Below are 20,908 nucleotides of genomic sequence, written 5' to 3'. Positions count from 1 at the left end.
CACCTCCTACCTGCTCTGCCGTCACTCCTCAAAGGTACCCAACCTTTCATACCTCTTGGGCAAGCATGACAATGCAAACAAACCTTCCTTGAGCTTTCTGTGCCCTTTATTTTAGCTTTCTTTCTAATTCGGTGTGTGCCTGTAGCTGCCAGCTTTGCAGCCTTTGGATACTTTGCAGGGTTAGATCTGACCAGTCTACTGAGGAGAAATTAGAGCTGACAAGCAGCAGCTCTGTGTCACTTAGGAGAAAAGGAAGAACTGGGTTATTTGCTGGCTTCGTGTAATTTGGAAGGAGCGAGGGAAGATACGGAGGAAGGGAAGTGTAAGGCGGCCTGTGCTAGCTGCTGCTTGCACTTCAGGAGGATGGTATTTAAAAAGGGTTATGGGAGGTAGAGCTGGCTGGTTAGACTTTGTAGGATAGTGAGACATCCACCCTTGTAAAGGAAACCTTCTTTTCCTCTTCTTGATGAGACACGAAGTTCTCTCTTGATCATCCCACCACTTCTTCCTTTTCAGTCACTAGGAGAAACTGTTTGTTTTGTCTAGACTTTTGGCTGAAGTCACTCAGCCTTCCAGGTGGGTGTCTTCTTGGTGAGTCAACACCACCCCACACCCCAGACTGCCTGCCCAGAATGCAGTCCCAGAAACTAACCCCTCTCTTCCTCCTACAAAATACTAAGGAGAAACATCTATCCCATGTGAAAGCAGCTATTTGGAGTTAAAGTTTATCCTCCTTATGGGCCTCTGATATCTCCATTGTCTAGACTTTCAGCTTTCTGCTGTGCCATCCATTGAATGCAAATGCTGACACATGGCTTTAGGCAAATCCCAAACCTGTGTGTGAAGCTATCTGCAACTGACTAGAAATGTGTCTGCAAAAGTTAAGATAAAAGAACCCGAGGCTTTGAGGGGTCAGCCTTTCTCTTGATCTGATGGGAGATGAGAAAAGAGTGGCCCCTCTTTGGGCAGCTGTGGAGGAAGGAGGGAACTAGACTTAGTACTTTGGGACAGGACAGGGGATTGAGGTTCAACATGACCAGCAACCCATAACTGTACACTGCAGTGCTAAAATGGTTCTAACGAGGGTCTAACAAAACCCTCATAGTGGTTTGACTGGACCCATTTGAGCCTATGGAATTGAGTCTGAGGGAAGAAATGATTGGGTTTAGTAGCCTGAGAGGGATGCCAGAGGATGTGCTTTCTGTTGAGCTGTCTTCAATGGTGATTCTTCATCCAAGGGCATTGGATGTGCGCCTGAGTTTTAGGGTCATTTTTGTATTCTTGCCTGAAGTTCAAGATGCCCATAGTAGGGGCACATTTGCAATGCTACTTCTGACACATCTGTTGTCCCTGATCTTCATCTTCTTCATTAAAGTAAGAAGGGCCTGAGGTTTTGCCAGGAGAGAATGGCCGCAGAAGATAGGGCATTTATACAACAACTACTACTACTGAAAAGATAGAAGAAATGTTGAGTGGATGGTGAGTGGATGTAAAAAAGATGTAAAAAAATGTAAAAATTGGTGAGCTTAGGGTTCATAGCCAACTGAAGGCACTGATATCCTTATTTCTTTGAAGCAGCAGTTCAGGATGTTGCAGGGTACCTTTACAGCTCAGGTTTGTTTGTGCTTTGTAGGTGCAAGGTAGCAATGCAATGGAATGGCCTTTGCCTTGGCCTCTGCTGTCTGTACTTTGGAGTGAAGGGCATTAGGTGTGTCCCTGAAGGGAAACTTCAAATTTGGTGTTACATTGATGGAATCCAGTTTGTGTGCACCAGAGCTGCCGAGCTATCGCAACTAAAATATAGTAAACAGGAACAACTGGGGCATTTATTGTGAATGTTTGTTGTTTTTGCAAACTGAAATGCACCCAGTATGGCTGCTAAAAGAACAAGCAAGCCAAGAGAGACACAGTTTTGCAGAATAATTTAGACTGGAAGGGACGTCAGGAGGCCACCTAGTCCAATCCTTTAAAACTATTTGAGATAGTTTCTGATTTGTCAATGTGCCTTTTTGGTGTGGAGTTCTAATTTTTGTGCTTAGACTAGGTTGACAGGTTTCAGATTGAAGCATGAACTTTGTATTTGAGATGACAGGGGATCTGATATGTTTTAGAAGTAGTTGTGTACATAGATATTTGTTGGGGAGTGGTGATGAGGATATCATTGCTATGAATGCTATATTTAAAATGCTAGGGTGTAGCTCGATCTCAAACAGATTGCTTCACATTTTGGTTTGGAATTAAAATAAAGAGTAACTTCACGCAGAACAGGTCTGCAGTATGCAGTGATTCATCTAAGGTGAAGTTTCCATGTATTTAACAAGCAAAATTCTTGTTTGGCTTCAGCTCATATTTAAAGAATTTGATTTAGCACTTAGCATTCAAACTCAATAATTTACTAGTGCTGTCTTATGTGTTTGGACTCACCTGTTAAAAATTAATCTCTTTCTTAGGGATCATTAATATGGCCTTTGAATGAATTCTCCTTTTGAGCCGGGCTTCTGTGAATTTCTGTCTTTCATGGTAACAGAAGAAGTTGGGGGAGGCCAGGGAGGAGCTGCATAAATTGTTCCTTGTACAAGCGTTGAATTCTGATGGCTAATTTAATGCTTTGTAACTTTGAAAGATGGCTGTAATTTACCTGTTACCTTTACCAGGTGTTTGGTATCAACAAATTGCTGTGAAGTGAGAAGTCTGTTGTTTGATAGTGGTCAAAACTAAATGTAATAGTCAAAAGTATATAAAAGGGTATATTTATTGTTAATGCTTTCTAAGTGAGATATCTTTGACTAACTTGAGGCATGCTAGAGATAATTTTTTTATTAATAGAATAAAATTTTTATTTGAGTCTTGTCTCACGCTATGCTGGTTCTCAAGGTAAAAAAAAAAAATCTCCATCTTAATGAGCAAATCCTCCCTCATTCTCTTCAAGTAAGCCAGCCAGTTAATTTTAAATTTGAGTCAAAACTGTAGTTCACACAGTGTAATTACAGGTATGCAGATATAGTCTGTCAAAGCCTTGCTTTTCATTACTGATCTTGGAATAGTCGTTCCCGTCTCTTGTGATATTGGTTTCTTACTAACTTTTAGGAGGATGTAACTTGTCAGTCTATGAAAAAGAGTTTGAAAAAATTGGATAGTAGATGCTATGTGAAAAATCTACGTTAGTCCCTGAGCATGTAAGGTAGAAAATACAATACCAATTTAAAAAAAAATGAATGTAGGGACAGGTATGATGGAAGATCAGGGAAGAAATAATTCCTGTACGCTTGGTATCTGGACTGGACAAAGGAATAGAAACAATATAGCAGTTGGTATCTGGGTGAACATGATTTATATAGTTGGTGAAAATTGCATACCTTTTTGAAAGGAAGGTTATGCCTCTCCAATGGGTTCAAAACAAATTTAAGTAAGGATCATGTGGTTTTTATTGTTAAGATTTCCAGAAAGCCTATTGTCAAAATCTTCTTAAAAAAACTAAAGTAATGTGAGACTTAAAAGTTCCTGCAGAGATATCTAATTGGTTACTTTTGTAAAGTAGGAGTGAAGGGATGGGGTACTGTTCAGTCCTCACAAGGGAAGGGAGCCACCTGTACTTCGTGTAAGCAAGTAGGAAAATTCGATGAACCATTCAGTGATGTTTCCTTGATAGATCAGCAAGGGCTGGTCCTAAATGTGAAGAATTATAGTAAGCTCTTACAAGACTGGGTGGCTGAGTGATAAAAGAGTGCATAAACTTTTATGTAGGTAGAGTAATGTATGTAGAAAAAAATTTGTAACAGTACATATAAAATGCTAGCCTCTGAGCTGAGTGCATTTCTGTGCATATAGAGGCAAATGAAACTATGATGTGCATGGAAACAATGGGGTTTGATTGTTAAGCATCTTTCTTCGTACAATCCCTGGGAAATGCAAGTCTTCAAAAACAACAAAAACTTATTTGAAAAACCAAAAGGTAGTGATTTTATTCCTGCAAGGTAATCAGGCTGTGCATGAAAGGTGGTGCCACGGGCTTTTACAGCTGATTGAGGTTTACATGATCTTACTGGGGGTCTGTCTATGTTCCTGCAGAGAAATTGAAAATAACTAAATATCTGAGAACCATATTTGAATCATATCCACATCAGGAAGTCTCTGAGCTTCAAAATGGATAGTTTCTCAAGGAGTAGTAATAGAAAATATCATATATAATAGCCTTGCTTTTCATCTTCCCTGAGCACATGCTATCAGCTGTTGTCAGAGTCAGGATACAAGAGCTCTAGTGAGGAAGGTGTTTTATTAGATCAGATGTAGCTTTTCCTCAGAATTTCAGTGCTGTGACTTAGAGAGGTTGGTCCATCCTTTTTTGCATCATTAAGAATTAAACGACCATCTTTTCATCAAGAAATGGTAGGTAAGATACTCTGTTTTGGAAGGAGTAACTTTACATTCTTCCATCAGAAAACAGAAAATTAATTTGCTTTTCTCATTTTAGATCTAGAACTGTTAGGTTTGTCATCAGTAAAGTCTGTATTTTGAAAATATTTTGCACAACATGAGTGCAGTGTGATGCTGGTGACTGTTCTGTTACCAAAAGACAGTGGACATTCTTGGTTAGTTTTATTTTTCATATAAAATTGCTTAAATTTTCTCACTATTTAAATAAGGAAGTAAATTTTCTCATTCTATAAATTTGCAAATTATTCTTTTGCCCTATTCATGTTAATTCAGATTTTCTGCATTGCTATGAAAGATATTCGGTGAGGAAGGGGTCAGCAAGTTAACTCTCATTGATAGCTGAGGATGAACAAAATGGCAGCTTAGTAAATGAAAGCAAATTATAGCAGAGACCATGAGAAACTAAAGCTCTAATTTAAGAGAAAATTTTTTCTTTCAACTTGTGGTTCAAATGCGTACCCTCTCTCTTTAGCAAGAGATGCTCTCTTATTTATGTTTTGGTATATCATGATGTTCTTTAATCTTTACATAACTTAAATTCCTTTGCTATGAAAGAACATGTTTCTGATGAGTCTTTCTGAGAGCTGGCAGTATGATGGCTTTTGCCTTTTTCGTGTTTTGTCACCCAACAGCATGGATAACAAAAATATTTTTCATTAAATAGTTCCAAAACGTTGAGATTACTTTAAATTTATCTTTTCTGTATGTCCTGTGAGTGTTTTTGTTTCTTTCGGTGCTGTCTTATTTTCTTTTTTGAAATTTTCCATTAGCCAGAGGGAGATAATGAAGTATGCTAATTTTTATTTCCATTCTCAGCTTTTTTATTATATGCAATGGCAGAGCTACAGTGCCAAGCAGTTTTTAAAGGGAGAAGCAAAGTAGTGAAGCACAGCTACTTCCATGGTAATGGTATTTGTTGTTTCAGTCACTAACTATTGTTATTCATTAGAGACAGCTAATAGAGTCTGAAAGGCTGAATTGTTACTTTTAAAAACAGTAAAAACCAATAAGCATAATTAAACTGCATTTTAATTTACTTCAGAAATACAAGCCTGGTCGATGTGATGATATTTTGAAATGGAAGCCACCCAGCCTGAACTCAGTTGATTTTCGTCTAAAGATAACAAGAATTGGTGGAGAGGGGTATGTAATCTCTTCCCTTTTTAAATCTGTAGCACTCGTGTGAATGTCCCTTAGCAGTTAATCTGTCCTCTGATATTTCTTGACACTTCCTGGGGCTAAACCTTTCTATATTCTCTAGAACTTGTTCATTCAAAATATAAGCAACTGTTGTAATTAGTGTTGTACTGAAAACAATGGCAGATGTTTATATTATGAATTTATTCATTCTTGAATTAAATTTCTTCACATTTCTGAAAAAAAGTCCCATTTGGGTTTGGCAGTATGTTTTTGAGAGTAGGCTGGCTGTATTAGCTTAAATTCTTAAAACTGTTTTTCATTGATTTTAGACAAAATGATAACCAAAGCTATCTTCTACTTTAGAATTGTGCACAATGACAAACAGTACTTGTTTTCTTAGAGAAAAACAAAGCCTGACATTTTTACTTGTTAGTAAACAAGTAAAATTGGTATTGAATTCTTTAGTATTGTCTTTACAGCCATTAAAATCTTAATCAAAACCAGTGAGTTTTATGGCAGAAGACATGAAAATCTTTACATTGGTCCTACTATTTGCCTGGTTCAGTCACTGCACATATTAAATAGGGGTTATTTCCAATATTACTTGTGCTGGAGAGGGGAAGGGAAAGACTGAATCTCTAGATTAACTTGCTTTGGAAAAGTTTTTGGTTAAAATGAAATTAATGATTTTTAGGTTGCTTAGTTTTCTAACATCTGGGACTCATTTCAATTGGTGGTGTGAAATACTGACATTTAGCTTTTCTTTTTCTTGGTGCCACAGGCAACTCAATATGATTAAACAATTAATTCAGATATTGCTTGCATATTCCAGGGTGCAAATAATGGCCCATTTAACTTTCAAACATCTGCATGTCACATTAATAAAAACATTTGGTGAATAAAGATAATCTTAAGGATATGGGGTTTTTATGCAAAATATACGCAACTGATAAATTCTCAGTGTTTCATGAGATTAGAATTATCTGTTCAAATTTTTGTGTTCGAAAATGCAAGTCTTCAGTGACAACATAACTGTTTCAGAGAATAACAGAAATACTTCATTTTACTTCAGATAATCAGCTCATTACAACATTTTATGTTTGTTTGCAATTTATTTAAGTCACGGGATAATATAATATGAAAGATTTATGTAAAAGTTCTTTTAAAAATAGCCCATTGTTTGATAGGAAGGTTATTTTTATAAGAGTGTTCTTATGACTTCTGCTGGAGTTTACACATATACAGTACTAGTATGTGATTCAGAAACAAAATGCAACACATTTTTCATTTCACATCAATAAAGGAGTATTGGTTGATTAGTTATCTCTAATTTCAGACACCAAACTGTCAATGCTATTGTATTATATTTAATATGTTACATCACTGAATATTTGGTTGGAACATGAAAAGGTTATAAAATATAAGCCAGCAAAAATACTATTTCTAAAACGTTAGTAGCAGTTAATAACAAATTATCAAAGAATGGCTGATCCATTGTAGAATTGAAATAACTTTCTAAAATTTAGCAAGGTTCTATCATATTTCAGCTATGTGAAAATGAAAGCAGTTCTTGTATTATGGAAATAATTACTTGAATTACTCAGTAAATAATGTAATATTTAAATATGTCAGTTTTTTTGCTGTTGTTACATGCATACAGAAAATCCTAGAAATCTGATATTTCATAAATAAAGTGCAGTTCTTGCAGGTAAGTTTTACTCCATCACACACGACAATTGACTGCTACTAAGTGCATTCATCCAACAAAAATTTAATGAAGTATGGGGCAGGAAATAATAACTTAGCACTTGTGGGAGAGAGGTATTTATATTAAATAATGTCCTATGAAACAGTAGCTTCTGCTCAGTGAAACACAAACTGTGAATGAAATACTTCTGGTTTGTCTGCTTCAGTTGTTACTTTGGGTAAAATCTAAAGTCATTCAAAGAAACTTTGGAAAAAAACCAGGTTTTATTTACTTTGGAATAAACCAGAGTTTTAAAAGAAGCTTCTTTAACTTCAGACTGCATAAAGACAGTTCCTGAGTTCTGAGCACTAACTAAAATTGATTTGATGAACTGAGTGTCTTGCTACTGCAGTTCTAATGTGACAACTTTGGGCTTCCTGCTTCCTTCCAGCACACTGAGATTAAAAGCAAGCATTGATATAGGTTTCAACTTCTTAGATAAAGAAAATTTTCTTCTTCAGTAATCCAAAAAGGAATTACTGCACTACAGAATGGGTAAGGTTGGGAGGGGACGACAGTGAGTTGGTCATCTGGTCCAACCTCCCTGCTCAAGCAGTTATCCTAGAGCTCATGGCACAGGATTGCATCCTGATGGTTCTTGAGTATGTCCAGTGAAGGAGACTCCACAATCTCTCTGGGCAATCCATTCCAGTGCTTGGTCACTCACCTAGCAAAGAAGTTCTTCCTCTTGTTCAGATGGAACATCAGTTCCAGTTCCTTCCTGTGCATCAGTTTCTGCCCATTGTCTCTTGTCCTATTTCTTGGCACCATCAAGAAAAGCCTGGCTCCAACCTCTGATATCTCCCTTTAGATACCTACAGACATTGAAGAGGACCCCTCTCAGTTTTCTCTTCTCAAGACTGAACAGGCCCAGCTCCCTCAGCCTTTCCTTGTAAGAGAGATGCTCCAGTCTCTCAGTTGTGCTTGTAGCCCTGCACTGGACCTGCTCCAGGAGCTCCAGGTCCCTCTTGTACTGAGGAGCCCAGAACTGGACACAGCACTCCAGATGTGGCCTTACAAGGGCAGAGTGGAGAGGCAGATTCACCTCCCCCAACCTCCTGGCAGTGCTGTTCCTAATGCACCCCAGGATGCCATTGGCCTTCTTGGTCACAAGGGCACTGCTGGCTCATGGACAGCTTGCTTGTACTCCAGCAGAAGCCCCAGCTCCTTCTCTGCAGAGCTGGCTTCCAGCAGATCAGCCCTCAGCCTGTAGTGGCACATGGCGTTATTCCTCTCCACATGCAGGACTGTGCATGTTTCCCTTGAAAAATTTTAGAAGGTTCCTCTCTGCCCCTCTCTCCAGCCTGCTGAGGTCCTTCTGAAGGGCTGCAAAGCCCTCTGGGGTATCTCCTCCAGCTTTGTGTCATTAGTGAACTTGCTGAGGAGGCCTCTGCCCCTCCATCCAAGTCATGGAGGAGTAAATTAAACAATACCAGGCCCACTACTGAACCTTGGGGGACACCACTAGTGACAGGGCTCAGACTAGACCCTGTGCCACTGATCACAACCCTCTGGGATCTGCCATTCAGCCAGTGAATCTCTTGGGCATTTGACAGCAAAATACTACAGATGTGGCTGAAGTACTGGTACAGAATTTACAGAAGTTGCATGTTGTTTTGACACAGATAGGCAAACAGCATTTACAGAAATAGAAGTTATGCCTCTGTATTGATCTCTTACAAACAAATAAGGAGCCCAAGTTAAAATACTGATGTCAAATACGTAACAGCTTGAAACAGTGTGAACAGGAATTGTCTGTAATTTCCAAGTCCTCTGTTTTGGTTTACAGGTTTATCTTTTAATCTTGAAATGCAGACATAACTAAACCTGTGCTGCAGTTGTGTGTGATCTTATCACAGTTTACAGCCTGGGCAGTACTGTTAAAAACTGAACCCAATCATAAAGCTATAACCATGCAGCTCTTGCATTTATAGTTCCCTACTCACTCAAATAGTGAAAAAAAAAACCCATATAGGAGCATTATTTATTCAGTAGCATGAGACTGGAGTTCTGTCAGCTGTTGGACATGTCTTTTAGATAGCATATGTAATTGAGATTCTGAACAATTGTAAACAATCTTGTGCATTTTTCATCTGAATAAAGGAGTTACCTCTGGGGAGTTTGCCAGATTTTAGTCAGTGTGATTATTTTCCATCTATGTAAATTCCCCTGTGCTTTGAGTTGAGCATTTTCCTCCATAGATCAGTTTGCAATAGAGGTGTTAACTGCAAAATAGCTGCTGCTTCACCCCAGATGTAGTCCCGTTACGGATGAATGACCAATTGCTTTTATCTGGGCTTCAGTTATTTCATTCTTGATATGATATTGGAGGGAGTTTTGCCATTGAATTAAAAAAGATTGGTCTTATGATCTGTGAAGTACTTTTAGAATAAGCCTGATAAAGATGAAGACTGCATAAACATAAAGAAAAAAGATACTATTGCATCCCAAAGAATGGCAGGGTTTCTGTAACCTCAGTGACCTAATACTGACACTCCTGTTCAGTGCACATATTTGAAAGAAATTGCATTATTGCACCTTAGTGAGTTACATCTTATCAGCTGAGCCTTGGTCATTGTCTCCTGTGTATTATCATTGTCCAGCCTTTCAAAGCATCAGGATGATGGTTAAATTAACTATTTTTGTGTTTGCAAGGATTTCAGCTTGTGCTCTCTCTCAGTCTCTTCTCATTACATCAAAATAGTTAGTCTTCGTTAAAAAAACCCACCAAAACCCCCTAACACAACACCCCTGTAATAACAACCAACAACTCATTAAATCATTTAAACAAGATAGTACTTTGTTGTTTGTTTCTTGTGAAACAAGCAGTTGAACTGAAAAGCCCTTACATTACATGTGTTTTAAAAAGGCTGACCTGCTTCCCAGCACTTCTCTTTCATTTCAGGTTATTAGAACAATGGTCTCATGTATACCTTGTGTTTTCTTAAATTATGATGACGCTCATGAAAAAAAGGGTCTTAAGCACATTAACTGCTTTTCCCAATGACCTACAAGTTAAATAACCTTAAAAGTAGAGAATGTGAAGGAAATTTATTTGCTGTGTGCAGATTCTCACATTGCAGGGAAGACTGCTTTTAAATAGCAGAGATGCTTTTTCTCAAAATGTCTGGCTGTATGAATATTTCTTAAAAAGCCAAGAAACCCCAAACTAACTCTGAGCCTTACTTAAATGTCACAAATATCGACTGAAAATGTCACGTAGTACCATATTTCTGGTAGCTTCCATAACCAGAATTTCTTAAATGTCCATGCTTCCTTTTACAGATTTTTAATTAGCCTGTCTAAATCCCTTAATTTTATCTGTATCAGACTGCTAAAATCAAATTACAAGCAAATGTTTGGCTTTATTTGCTTTGAATTAATATCTTACTGGGTCAATTTGATACCATTTCAAATCACAATATAATATAAATTTTATCTAGTACCTTGAAGTACTGGATAAAAACCATCATGGGTTTTACTCATCTTTGAAGTTGTACTCCTCTAAAAAAAGTAGTAATTTGAAGTAGACATGAACTATTTATTAGTGTTAAGTTTGAAATTTTTTTATTGTATCCATTATTAACTAGACTGTACAGGGAAAACCCCAAACAGTGTTTAGGCAAACTTCTGTTTAGCTTGGAAATTGTCAAGTAATAAAAAATGGAAGATAAAATAGAATTCACTCAAGGATAGTGGGGATATCCTTGGATCCACTGGAAATTACAAATCAACAACCAGATATAGATACCATGACTACAGGCAAGTGAATGTCTTTTTTTTTTTTAGAAGTGGCGTTTTCCTTTTTGTTTTATAAATTAAAAAGGACTGGGGGAGAAGAAGAGCTGCAACTGGTTCAAAATGGCTGTGATATTCCTGATTTGCTCTCATATAGTTATTTTTCTATTATTTTTATAAGCTAGTCTTTTTCACTCTTCTGCTTTAAAATAAATTAGTAACTGGCTGAAAAATCATATGAGTTAATTGAGTCAGCTAAGATAGCAGAACTAATGGGATAGCTTGTATGCCCTGGGTGTTGGTGCTCCTTCCTCTCTTCCCATTCCCACTTTTATGTGATACTGAAGTTGTTAGTTTGGGCTGTGAAATCTTTGCCTTCTCACCTGTTTGCAGAATGTCCATTATCAAAGAGCGCAGACTCGTTCTTATATGTGCCATGCATCACAGAAAGGGGCTTTTACAAGTAAGTAGCCTGGGGATAAAAGTAGTAATCCCATGTTCCCCTAGTCTCCAAAGACCACAGTCCGTGTTGGGGCTGCATTGCTGTTGGGTACAGTGGAGTTATGAGGCAGAAAGCAGATGACGTTGTAGAACAATAATGGAATAAATAAGGACAAGATGTTGCAAATAGAGGCAGAGATGTGCCATGTGAGGATGGCAGCAGGCTGAGTGCAGGTTTGAATGTGTTGTGTGTTTATGGCTGTACTGTTGTTAAAGGAAGTATGCATGCTGTGGAATTGCTTACTTTTTGTGGAAATGTGAGAGTTGCAAGTGAAAGTAAACGAGTAATTTGATTAGCTATTACCTTCAGGCATTCAGCTGTTACTAGAGTTGACCTTCTGAAGAGGAAATGCAGGGGCATGGTTGTGCCAACAGATTGAAGAGGATGTAATGTGTAGAAAGAGCAATGCAGTGGCACAGGAAGGGGAAGCCCAAATGCCACCATGGTAGAAATGTGCATGTGCAGCTGCAACATTGGCATTGCAAAGGAAACTGGTAGACAGACATTTTAGCAAAGTGCTATGCTGTAAATATGTATGCTGTATTGCTTATGTGAGGATACTTAAAATCTTTTTGTAAAGCTTCAGGCTTTAAAAACTATTTTCAAAGTAAAGCTTTGAATCTAATCTCTATTTATACTCTGGTACACTGAACAAAATCTTGTACCTTCCACAACTAATACTCAGGATGCTCTCAGAATTTCTAATGTTGTATTTCAAAAATGAAGTCAGTCTCATCTTTTTATATGTTCAAGTGGCAGTCTTGGGCAATCTCCATCTGTCAGATAATTATTCTACTTCAGCTACTCATTTCTCCAGATTTTTAAAAGCTTTGCCTCATATCATCCTAAAATTATCTATATGCTAGCAAATTGGAATGTAAATGTAGTCTCATATGTTTTATGGACCCTGTTCCCTTTTCTTGAAATAGCTGCTGCCTTAAATTAGTCTTTCCAGTTGCTTGTGTCAGTTATCATCATGGTTATCCACTCTGTTAAGATCCATTTCTATCTCTTGAGTGAGATGAAGAAAAACATCTTCAAAATTTTCATACCTCCCATGTATTTCTCTCTTCTAATTTACATCTGGATAGATATTTATTCCTATTTGTCCATGTACCTTAGATTCCTTGCTACTTGTGAATGTGGAAATGGAGGGCTGATGCCACCCCCAACTAAACTACTGTAAGGTGGTATAATCTGAGAAGGGTGAGAGAAGCAGGCAGTGAAGAAATTATATTGGACTTCAGAATGATTTGCTTTGACTTTTCATGTAATCGAGGTAGAAACCTGTGTCAGGTCCCTTTGAACTGCAGAGAGGCTCAGAACAGCTGGTTGATCTTCAAGAACAGCTTCCTCAAATGCACAAGGATGTACTCTTCCCTGTGCAGGAAGACAAGCAGGTATGGCAAACAGGTACAGCTTGCTTGAATGGGGAATTCCTAAGTCAACTCACCCAAACAATGAAATGTATGGAGTCTGTAAACAGTGACAGACCTCCATGAAGAATGTAAAAACAGTGTTTGAGTGTAGAGAGAAGGATGTAGGAAAACCAAAACTGTTCTGGAGTTGAAGCTAAGTCACTGATGTCTGTAGGTACCTTGTTAATGGGAGGAAGACTTCAGGAAATGGTGTGATGCTGATGCAGCACTGGACAGTGGAAAAGATGCAAAAATGCTGAGGGTACAACTGCAGCCTTTGCTTTAGCAAGGTCTGTTCTCAGGCGTTTGAGCTCCCTGAATCTCATGGCAGAGTGCAGGGAAGTTGAAGTTAGGGACTACTTAGGCAAACTGGAGCTCAGGATACTGGAAGACAAAACTTTGAAACTGGAGCAAGAGTTAGCCCTTAGAGCAAAGGCAGTCAATTAATGTGATAGCTGGGCTGCAGTGGAGTTGATGATTCTTCATTTTCATTTGGCATTTGTGAGACTGCATCTGGAGTACTGTGTCTTCTTTTGGGCTCCCCAAATTGAGAAGGACATTGATGCACTGGAGCAAGTTCAGTGGAGTGCCTCCAAGTGTGTGAGGGGTTGGGGAACATGACATACAAAGAAAGGCTGAGAGAACTGGGTTTCCTCTGTCCTAATAAGAGAAGGCTGTGTAATACTTTACTGCTGTTTACTACTCCCTAACAGCAGGTGATAGATAGGATGAAGGTACATTGCTCTGAGATTGATGTTGAAATAAAGGCAGGCAAAGGACACAAACTGTAGAAGGTCAAGAGGAGAAATGGTGTGATGAAAGTCAGTCACTGTAGTAGGCTGGCAAGTTGTGGGGTCTCCATCTTTGGAAGCATTCAGAAGTTAATTAGAAGAGTGCGTGAGTACCCTGATATAACTTGGAAGCTGACCCAGTCCTGAGCTTGAGACAGATGACATGTAATGGTCCTTGCCAATCAGACTTAGAATATTCTAAGATAATTTGCAGATCAGATGTTAAATATTTTGCAAACAACATGGAACTGTTAGACACTTAAAATAATATGTATTTTAAACATTTTTGGTTTTCTTTCTTTATGCTTTCTTTACTGTAAATGGAGATTTTACAGTACAGTATTCTTACTTAGAGTAAGAATACTTATTGTGCATATATTTAATTTGCAAATTGTGTGATTGTCCTTTTTGAGAAGATTTGTGAGTTGCAAAGTAAAATAACATACAGTTTTTATAAACAGGGATTTTATATTATTCTATGTTATACACTGTAAAGGTTTGCCACTGTAAAGGTTTGCATAATTTAAAAGCCATCTAATTTACATAGAAAAAAATGTTCATCTTCCTGTTGCTACAGCTTGAAATAGATATGCTGCTCTCAAACTTACTGGAACTCAGTTGTGAGCATATTTTTTTTTCCACCAGTGCATATAAATTTTTTAAATTATGGGACTTATTAGAGAGTATTTGTGAACATCTTGTTCAAAGTGCTTTACATGGATTTTAGAAATTGGCATGAGCTTCTTAGAAATGCATTTCTTTGCATTTTTGCATGTAGTGACTATTTGGTCGCTTTCAGACAAGGGGTGTTTTCTAGATCTTTTTAATATGTCATAAATGGTACTTTAACTCAGAATATTTTTTTCTCCTTTAATTGTTTACAGTACAAATTAATATTCTGTTGTTTGCTTTGGGATTTTTTTTTGTGGTATATGTTTGTGGTTTTAATTTGTTGCCTAATGAGATTTTATTGTCTGTTTTCTTGAGTTTACAGATCTATACATCTGAAACTATATTCAGAAAGGAGCATTAATGTAGGATTATTACAGATCTGAAAAATAAGTGTTTTCCCTGTGTTTGAAATTAAAGAATTGTGGGAATGAATCCAGAGGAGGCTCCAAAGATGATCAGAGGGCTGGAGTATCTCTCCTACAAAGACAGGCTGAGATTTTGGCTTGTTCAGCCTGGAGACAGGAAAGCTTCCAGTACCTGGAGAGGGGTTGTTTACAAGGGCCTGTAGTGATAGGACAAAGGGCAGTGGCTTTAAACTGAGCAAGGGCAGATTTAGGTTAAGTATTATGAAGAAATTCTTAGCTGTGAGGGTGGTGAGGCACTGGAATATGTTGCCCGGAGGAACTGTGGATGGATGCCCCATCCCTGACGGTGTTCAAGACCAGGTTGGATAGGACTTTGAGCCACCTGGTCTAGTGGAAGGTGGTCCCTGTGGCAGGGAATGGAACTTGATGATCTTGAAGGTCCCTTCCAACCCAAACCATTCTGTGATTCTATGAAACGTGTATTTAAAAGGAAAAAAACCTCAGCTCAAATGAATCCCTTGCCTTCTGTGGTGTAGTTCAAAGAAAGGAAAAGAAATTATCACCATGGTAGAGTAGAGCAAACAGTCTGGACAGACAAAGATATTGTACATACTTCTACTCTTCATTGGTCTCACTCCGAGCATTTTATTCCTTAATTTTCTGACAACACCAAACTCAGAAATTGTAAAAGAACATATATAAGTACTAAATAATGAATATATTAAAGATAAAAATAATTCATGGCAGTCACAGCTCCAAGACTACCATTCAGTTTGCTCTGATACTATCAGAATGTTTTGATATTGGTTTAGGAATTAGAAGCCCAGCTTTTTGTGTCTTACTGAATTCACAAGTAGTTTGGAATCAGCAAAATGTGTCAACAAAATAAATGACCCTGATGCAGATTGTTTGCATTTCTGCCATAACAGTGTTATCAATCTGGTATGCATGCAACTGTGTGCTTCTGAAATACAGGGAGATTATCAGCAGTTTCACCTTCCCTCATTGATAGCAAAGAGAAACTCTTGGTACATGTGCTTATCTTACAACTTCAGAAACATTAGAAAAGAAACCTACTTAATCCTTTTTCAGGATAATTATCTAGTATCTCTGGTTTTGGAGAGATTCAAGATGTGATGATTGACTTAAACTATGTACTTGTAGAATGAGTTTTTAAAAATTAGCATTATAAGGGACATTTTCATTTTGAGGAAATAAATTGGATTTTTGATATCTGTTTAATGACTTGGGATATGCCATAGGTTTGGTAATTCACATTTGCTGTCTTTTTAACTAAAACCCAGCTTGTAGCTTTTTTTTTTTCTGGGGAAAGATGCTTGTCCTGCTGTAGAAGCACATTAAAATCAGTGAGGCTATGGGTGCATGTATCTGTCAGTGGGAGATCAGTTTGCATAATCAGGGCCTAATGAGTCAGTGGTAGTGGAGAATCCATGTTGTTACCTGAGTGATAGGGAAGAGAACAGTAAGGGTGGTGTATGGAGTATGTGCACGTATTGCACTTTGAGTGTGAATTTGTAAAAAGCATTTAATAGTTTTCAGTAGAGTTTTGGGTCCATCTGACAACATGTCCTCTTGCTAGGGGATCTTAAAAAGGCCAAAGTTCCTTATTTTCATAGTTTTTATGCTTGTTGTCTTTTTACAAAGCAGTCATGACAGTGAATGTGAAGTACAAGCATGGTTTTGTACTGAATTCTATTCTGAAATCAAGGCTTTTATCTTAAACAAAAGAAAGATATGTACATCACAGAAGCTGCATGATTTTTAGCATCATTGTATAGATGAGAAATAAGCCTGTATTTTAACTTTGAAACCCAGATTTCCAAGATTGTAAGCTGGTTCAGCTTCATATGAAATGAATCAGAATTTTAAATTTATAAATATACCTATATGCATATGTGTATCTGCACACACAGTTGACAGCTGTTACATTTTGCATTGTAAAATTAATAACAAGCAAAAATGTAAAGGAATCCCGTTGTTTGTTATGAATCAAAGCAACTATTTTGTTTTCTTCTTCATGTTTACATATGGAAACCCTATCTACCTTTTATCACACTTCTTAATTTTAAAGATTATTTATTTTATTAAATCAGGTTTTCCTCTTTTTAATTTTTTGGCCTCTTCATACAAATAAATTTCTTAACTGGACATTCTCCACTTCTTTTTCATACTTTATTAAGGAGGTTTTCAGTGCCTTGGTTTCGTGCTTTTAAGCTGGGTAACTAAATTCTTTACCTGTACTCCACCAACCAGTGTTCAGTGGCTTATAAATCACCTAATAGTGAAGTTTATATAAGTGAAAATACAAAAGTATGTGAAGTATTTGGGGGCGTGGGGAGAAATGTTAGAGACAGTTCTAATGTTTTTAAAATATTAATAGCAATATTATTCCTTTGCTAGTCATCCTATCTGTTGTCAGCCCTCCAGCCTCTGAGAAGTATATGGTAAGAAGCTTTTGTTATGGAGTTTTAATCAGGTTGCTATTACATTCCCTCAAAAACAATGCATGTATCTGTATCAGTTTTCAAGATGGGAAAAATGAATTATGAAGTGGAGAGAAAACTCTCTCAGGACAGCATGGTGTCTTCTTTTGGTAAGAAAAGGACAGTCCTCAGCTCTACCCAGCAGATGGCATTTTTCCCCCTTATAACAACTAAATATTTTCAAAGCTATAATCTTTGGCTATTTTCATGCTTAAAGCCTTTTCTTCACAAAGTATCAAAAGATTGTGCTGATTGCGCTGTGACCAAATATTTATCAGTGGCTTATAAATGAAATACAATGTGTATATCTCTAAGTATAGGATAGAGAAGGTTGAATTGAGAAGAGTGAAACGGGATAGTGAATTTGATTATTTTATTTTTTTGCTTCTCAATGGGAAAATGTCAAAACCATCATTTCACTCAGATGTTTATAAAACACTTCACTCTTTTGGTGAATGTTAAAGCATCAAATATCAAATTATCAGAATTTTAGTCTTTTTTCTCAGGAATACAGAATTCTACTTGAAAGTGGATATTCAGTTGCAGGAGATCTCTGGATTTGTGGAATAGATTAAGACAGATAGTTTCAGAAGTGAATTGGATATTTCCTAATGAAGGATCTGATCTGAAAGGGAAGATTTCCTACGGACTTGGTTAACTCTCCTCAACTAAGTATCATTAACATTCTGACTTCTTAATTTGTAATTAAAATGATCTAAGCACAGTTCTACTCAGGACTTACTGACTGTTGATCATTCTGGTCTCATTCAAGAAGTGAAGCAGAAATTACTGGAGTCCAACTGAGCAGGATGTTTTGCAGTTGGTTTCTGCACAATGCTCACTTTTTATAAAATCTTCACACATTACTTGTGTGTTAAGAAAATTGTGTTTCAAGAGGTGAATTCTGTATCATGATAAACTGGAATAATTTTCTGGTTTTAGGAGAGGCAATGATATGGCATGCAAATGATTTCTTCCAGCTAAAATAGGCTATAAATACAGCTTGCTTTAACAGCAGAAGTATTAAGCTTCAGTTATTTGAATTATGTCACCAAAACGAAATGTTCAAAGCTGGTCATTTTTCTCTTTTGCTCAGCCATTTAATAACATATGATTACTGGTTTCTGCATGGTGATAATTTCTCTGTTGTTTACTTTAGTTTTGCTCTCATATTAAAAATAAGAGGAAACTATTACACAACTTTTTTTCATGCATCATATGCCAGGTTTTTTTTTGTAATATTCAGATACATGCGGTATGTAGAAATTTTCCATGTGTTTTCTGAAGATGATATCCTGCCTTTTTCAGAGATTAAGTTAAGTTTTTTATGTTATTTGGCTGGCAAATTTTGTGTTTTCATAGAGCCTCTATGGGCAAAAGGCATACCTATGTCCAGACTGTTGGCAAGAGGAGGGGGCATTGTTTTAGACTTGTGAAACACTTTCATTTGAGTGAAAGTAAATTGGTCCCATGTATTAAAGCATGGTATAACCTGTACCAATTACTTAAAAACTTGACAAGTTTACTGGACAAGCCTGAGGAAGAGCTATGAACCCTATTGACTGCAGAAAAGAACTAATATTGAAATTATACAGTGCTGGCTGTTCTGCTGCTTTCCCACAGGGAAAGACTGAGGTTATTCACTTACCCAAGGATTTTGTACAACATTTGGTCCAAAAGTATTTGTTGCTGAAAGCTGAGTTATGAAACTGATGACTCCTCTAAAATGAAAATTTAATGCAGAAAGATTTTTAAACAGTCTAGGAATGCATAGCATAAAAATGCTATAGATGTAGACTTTGCACAATTGCTTCTCTCTTGTGGTTTTTTACCAGGTGATTATTTAAACAGTGTGATCTAGTTATATACTCTTGTTTAGTGATATGTCTTCTTGTTAAGAAGGCATATCTCTGTTATTGCTCAACTTGAATTATTACTTTCATTCACTAAATTTGACTTCATATAAATTTCTTGCAAGACAAAATGCATAGATGTTTCTGACAAAAGGGCAAAAAATTGGTAATTATTGAAAGTTAATTCCTATCATGTAATAGCTCCAGAATCACATATTGTTCTTTTATTTAACTTTTAAGAATCTAATGGATTTCTGAATGTCTAAACCAGCAATTCTGTCAACAGAGAAGCTGGTGGCAATTTTATTTGGTTTCTTTTGACAAAGCCTTATCCTCAAATTTAATTAATAACAGGACCGGAAAAGTCAGAAATGCAGAAGTTATGGAATGATATTAGCAGTGGGAAAGGTGAGTGGCCGGAAGAAGCAGGGTGGAGAAAACCTAATTCTAGTGAGCTTCCTTCTCTACCCTCATTTTAGGTAATCTTTTATTTATTTGTGGGTACCTGTGGTAGCTTTCTACTCAAGTTTGATATCAGTAAACAAAACTAAGAGTAAGAACATCCCAATCCCCATAACTCTGAGTTTCTCTAGATACTAACCAGTTTTCTATATAAGGCAAAACCACTGATAAACTTAGACAAAGGTGGGGTTTATTAAAAGTGGAGAAAGTGAAGGTATAATGAGGGGAATAACCATCATTTCAACTGCAGTACAGACAGACTAACTTGGAATTACAGAACTGGCTGGGATATTGGGACAGTTGCAGAAAATCTGCTTGTACCATGTGTGCAAGCTTGAGGAAGTTGAGAGTTGCGAAATTATTTCTTACCCACAAGCTCTCAAATATAAGACTGAACACTCTTGCCTCCCTCAGACTATTTTAGCCCAGTCATCTTCATAACAACTTCATGAACAAGAATTCTCTAGCTTCTCCAAAAACCCTTCTGCATTCTGATCCTAAGGAAAACAATTTAATTTTCCTTTCTCTTAGTTTTCAAATGTCAAATACAGTAATTATGTTCTGTCTTAGCTTTGAGTGATTTATATCTGAATGAAATGCCTGTTTGCTCTCTGATAATAAATTTTCTCTGCCATAATAACAAGGTAGTATTGAATGTAACTTCAAAAAAGGAGTGATAAAGATTTCTCTGAAGGAACAATTGAAACTTGATTTTGCAGTATTTGTATTAGTTGTCTGATTGATATTCTTTTACTGCTTCAGGAATGTGTTTGCATATAACATCAACTTAGAGGTAATTATTTTTCTGTGCATTATAAATCAATCATGGATAAGACTTCTTCCAGTGTAAATGTCAGGTAGGAAAAATTAAAGCAATATTCTGAATTTGGAATTAAATATTTAGACCAAAAAAAGTAGAATTGCAGGAACTGTCAGTGTAATCCCATTGTCACTAATCTGTGCATGTACAATGTAGCAGAGGAATGTCCAAAAGAAATGGAATTCTTCCACCAAGAGTTGACCCCTGGGGCTGTACTGGGGCAGAGCACAGAACCAGAGCGCAGATCTCTGTAGTTGCTGAGAATAACTTTGACCACTCCTAAATTGCACTTCTTTTAAGAAACAAGGTTGTAAAAGAAGATATGAGACACTCAGCTCTTGGGTTTCCTAGCTGATATAAAACTTGACAGTAGGTGTGTGTTAAAATGCAGGTTTCCCATCATCTATTACAGTAATATGTGCTCTACCAGTCTGCCCTTTTCTCTCTTCTGTGCCTTCTCAT

General features: G+C 37.0%; 1 protein-coding gene across 1 annotated transcript in view; it reads left to right on the top strand.

Annotated features, from left to right (window-relative positions):
* RNGTT (RNA guanylyltransferase and 5'-phosphatase) overlaps positions 1–20,908 on the top strand; it is a 165,114-nt gene that overhangs the window by 96,345 nt on the left and 47,861 nt on the right. Inside the window, exon 12 of the mRNA XM_014307075.2 lies at positions 5,477–5,577. Coding sequence (XP_014162550.1) covers positions 5,477–5,577 — 101 coding nt within the window. The remainder of the gene's footprint in view (positions 1–5,476; positions 5,578–20,908) is intronic.

This window comes from Geospiza fortis, unplaced genomic scaffold (assembly GCF_000277835.1).
Source record: "Geospiza fortis unplaced genomic scaffold, GeoFor_1.0 scaffold190, whole genome shotgun sequence".
Classification (NCBI taxonomy): domain Eukaryota; kingdom Metazoa; phylum Chordata; class Aves; order Passeriformes; family Thraupidae; genus Geospiza; species Geospiza fortis.
Note: the sequence above shows the minus strand (reverse complement) of the source record. Positions and strands in the feature narration are given on the sequence as shown.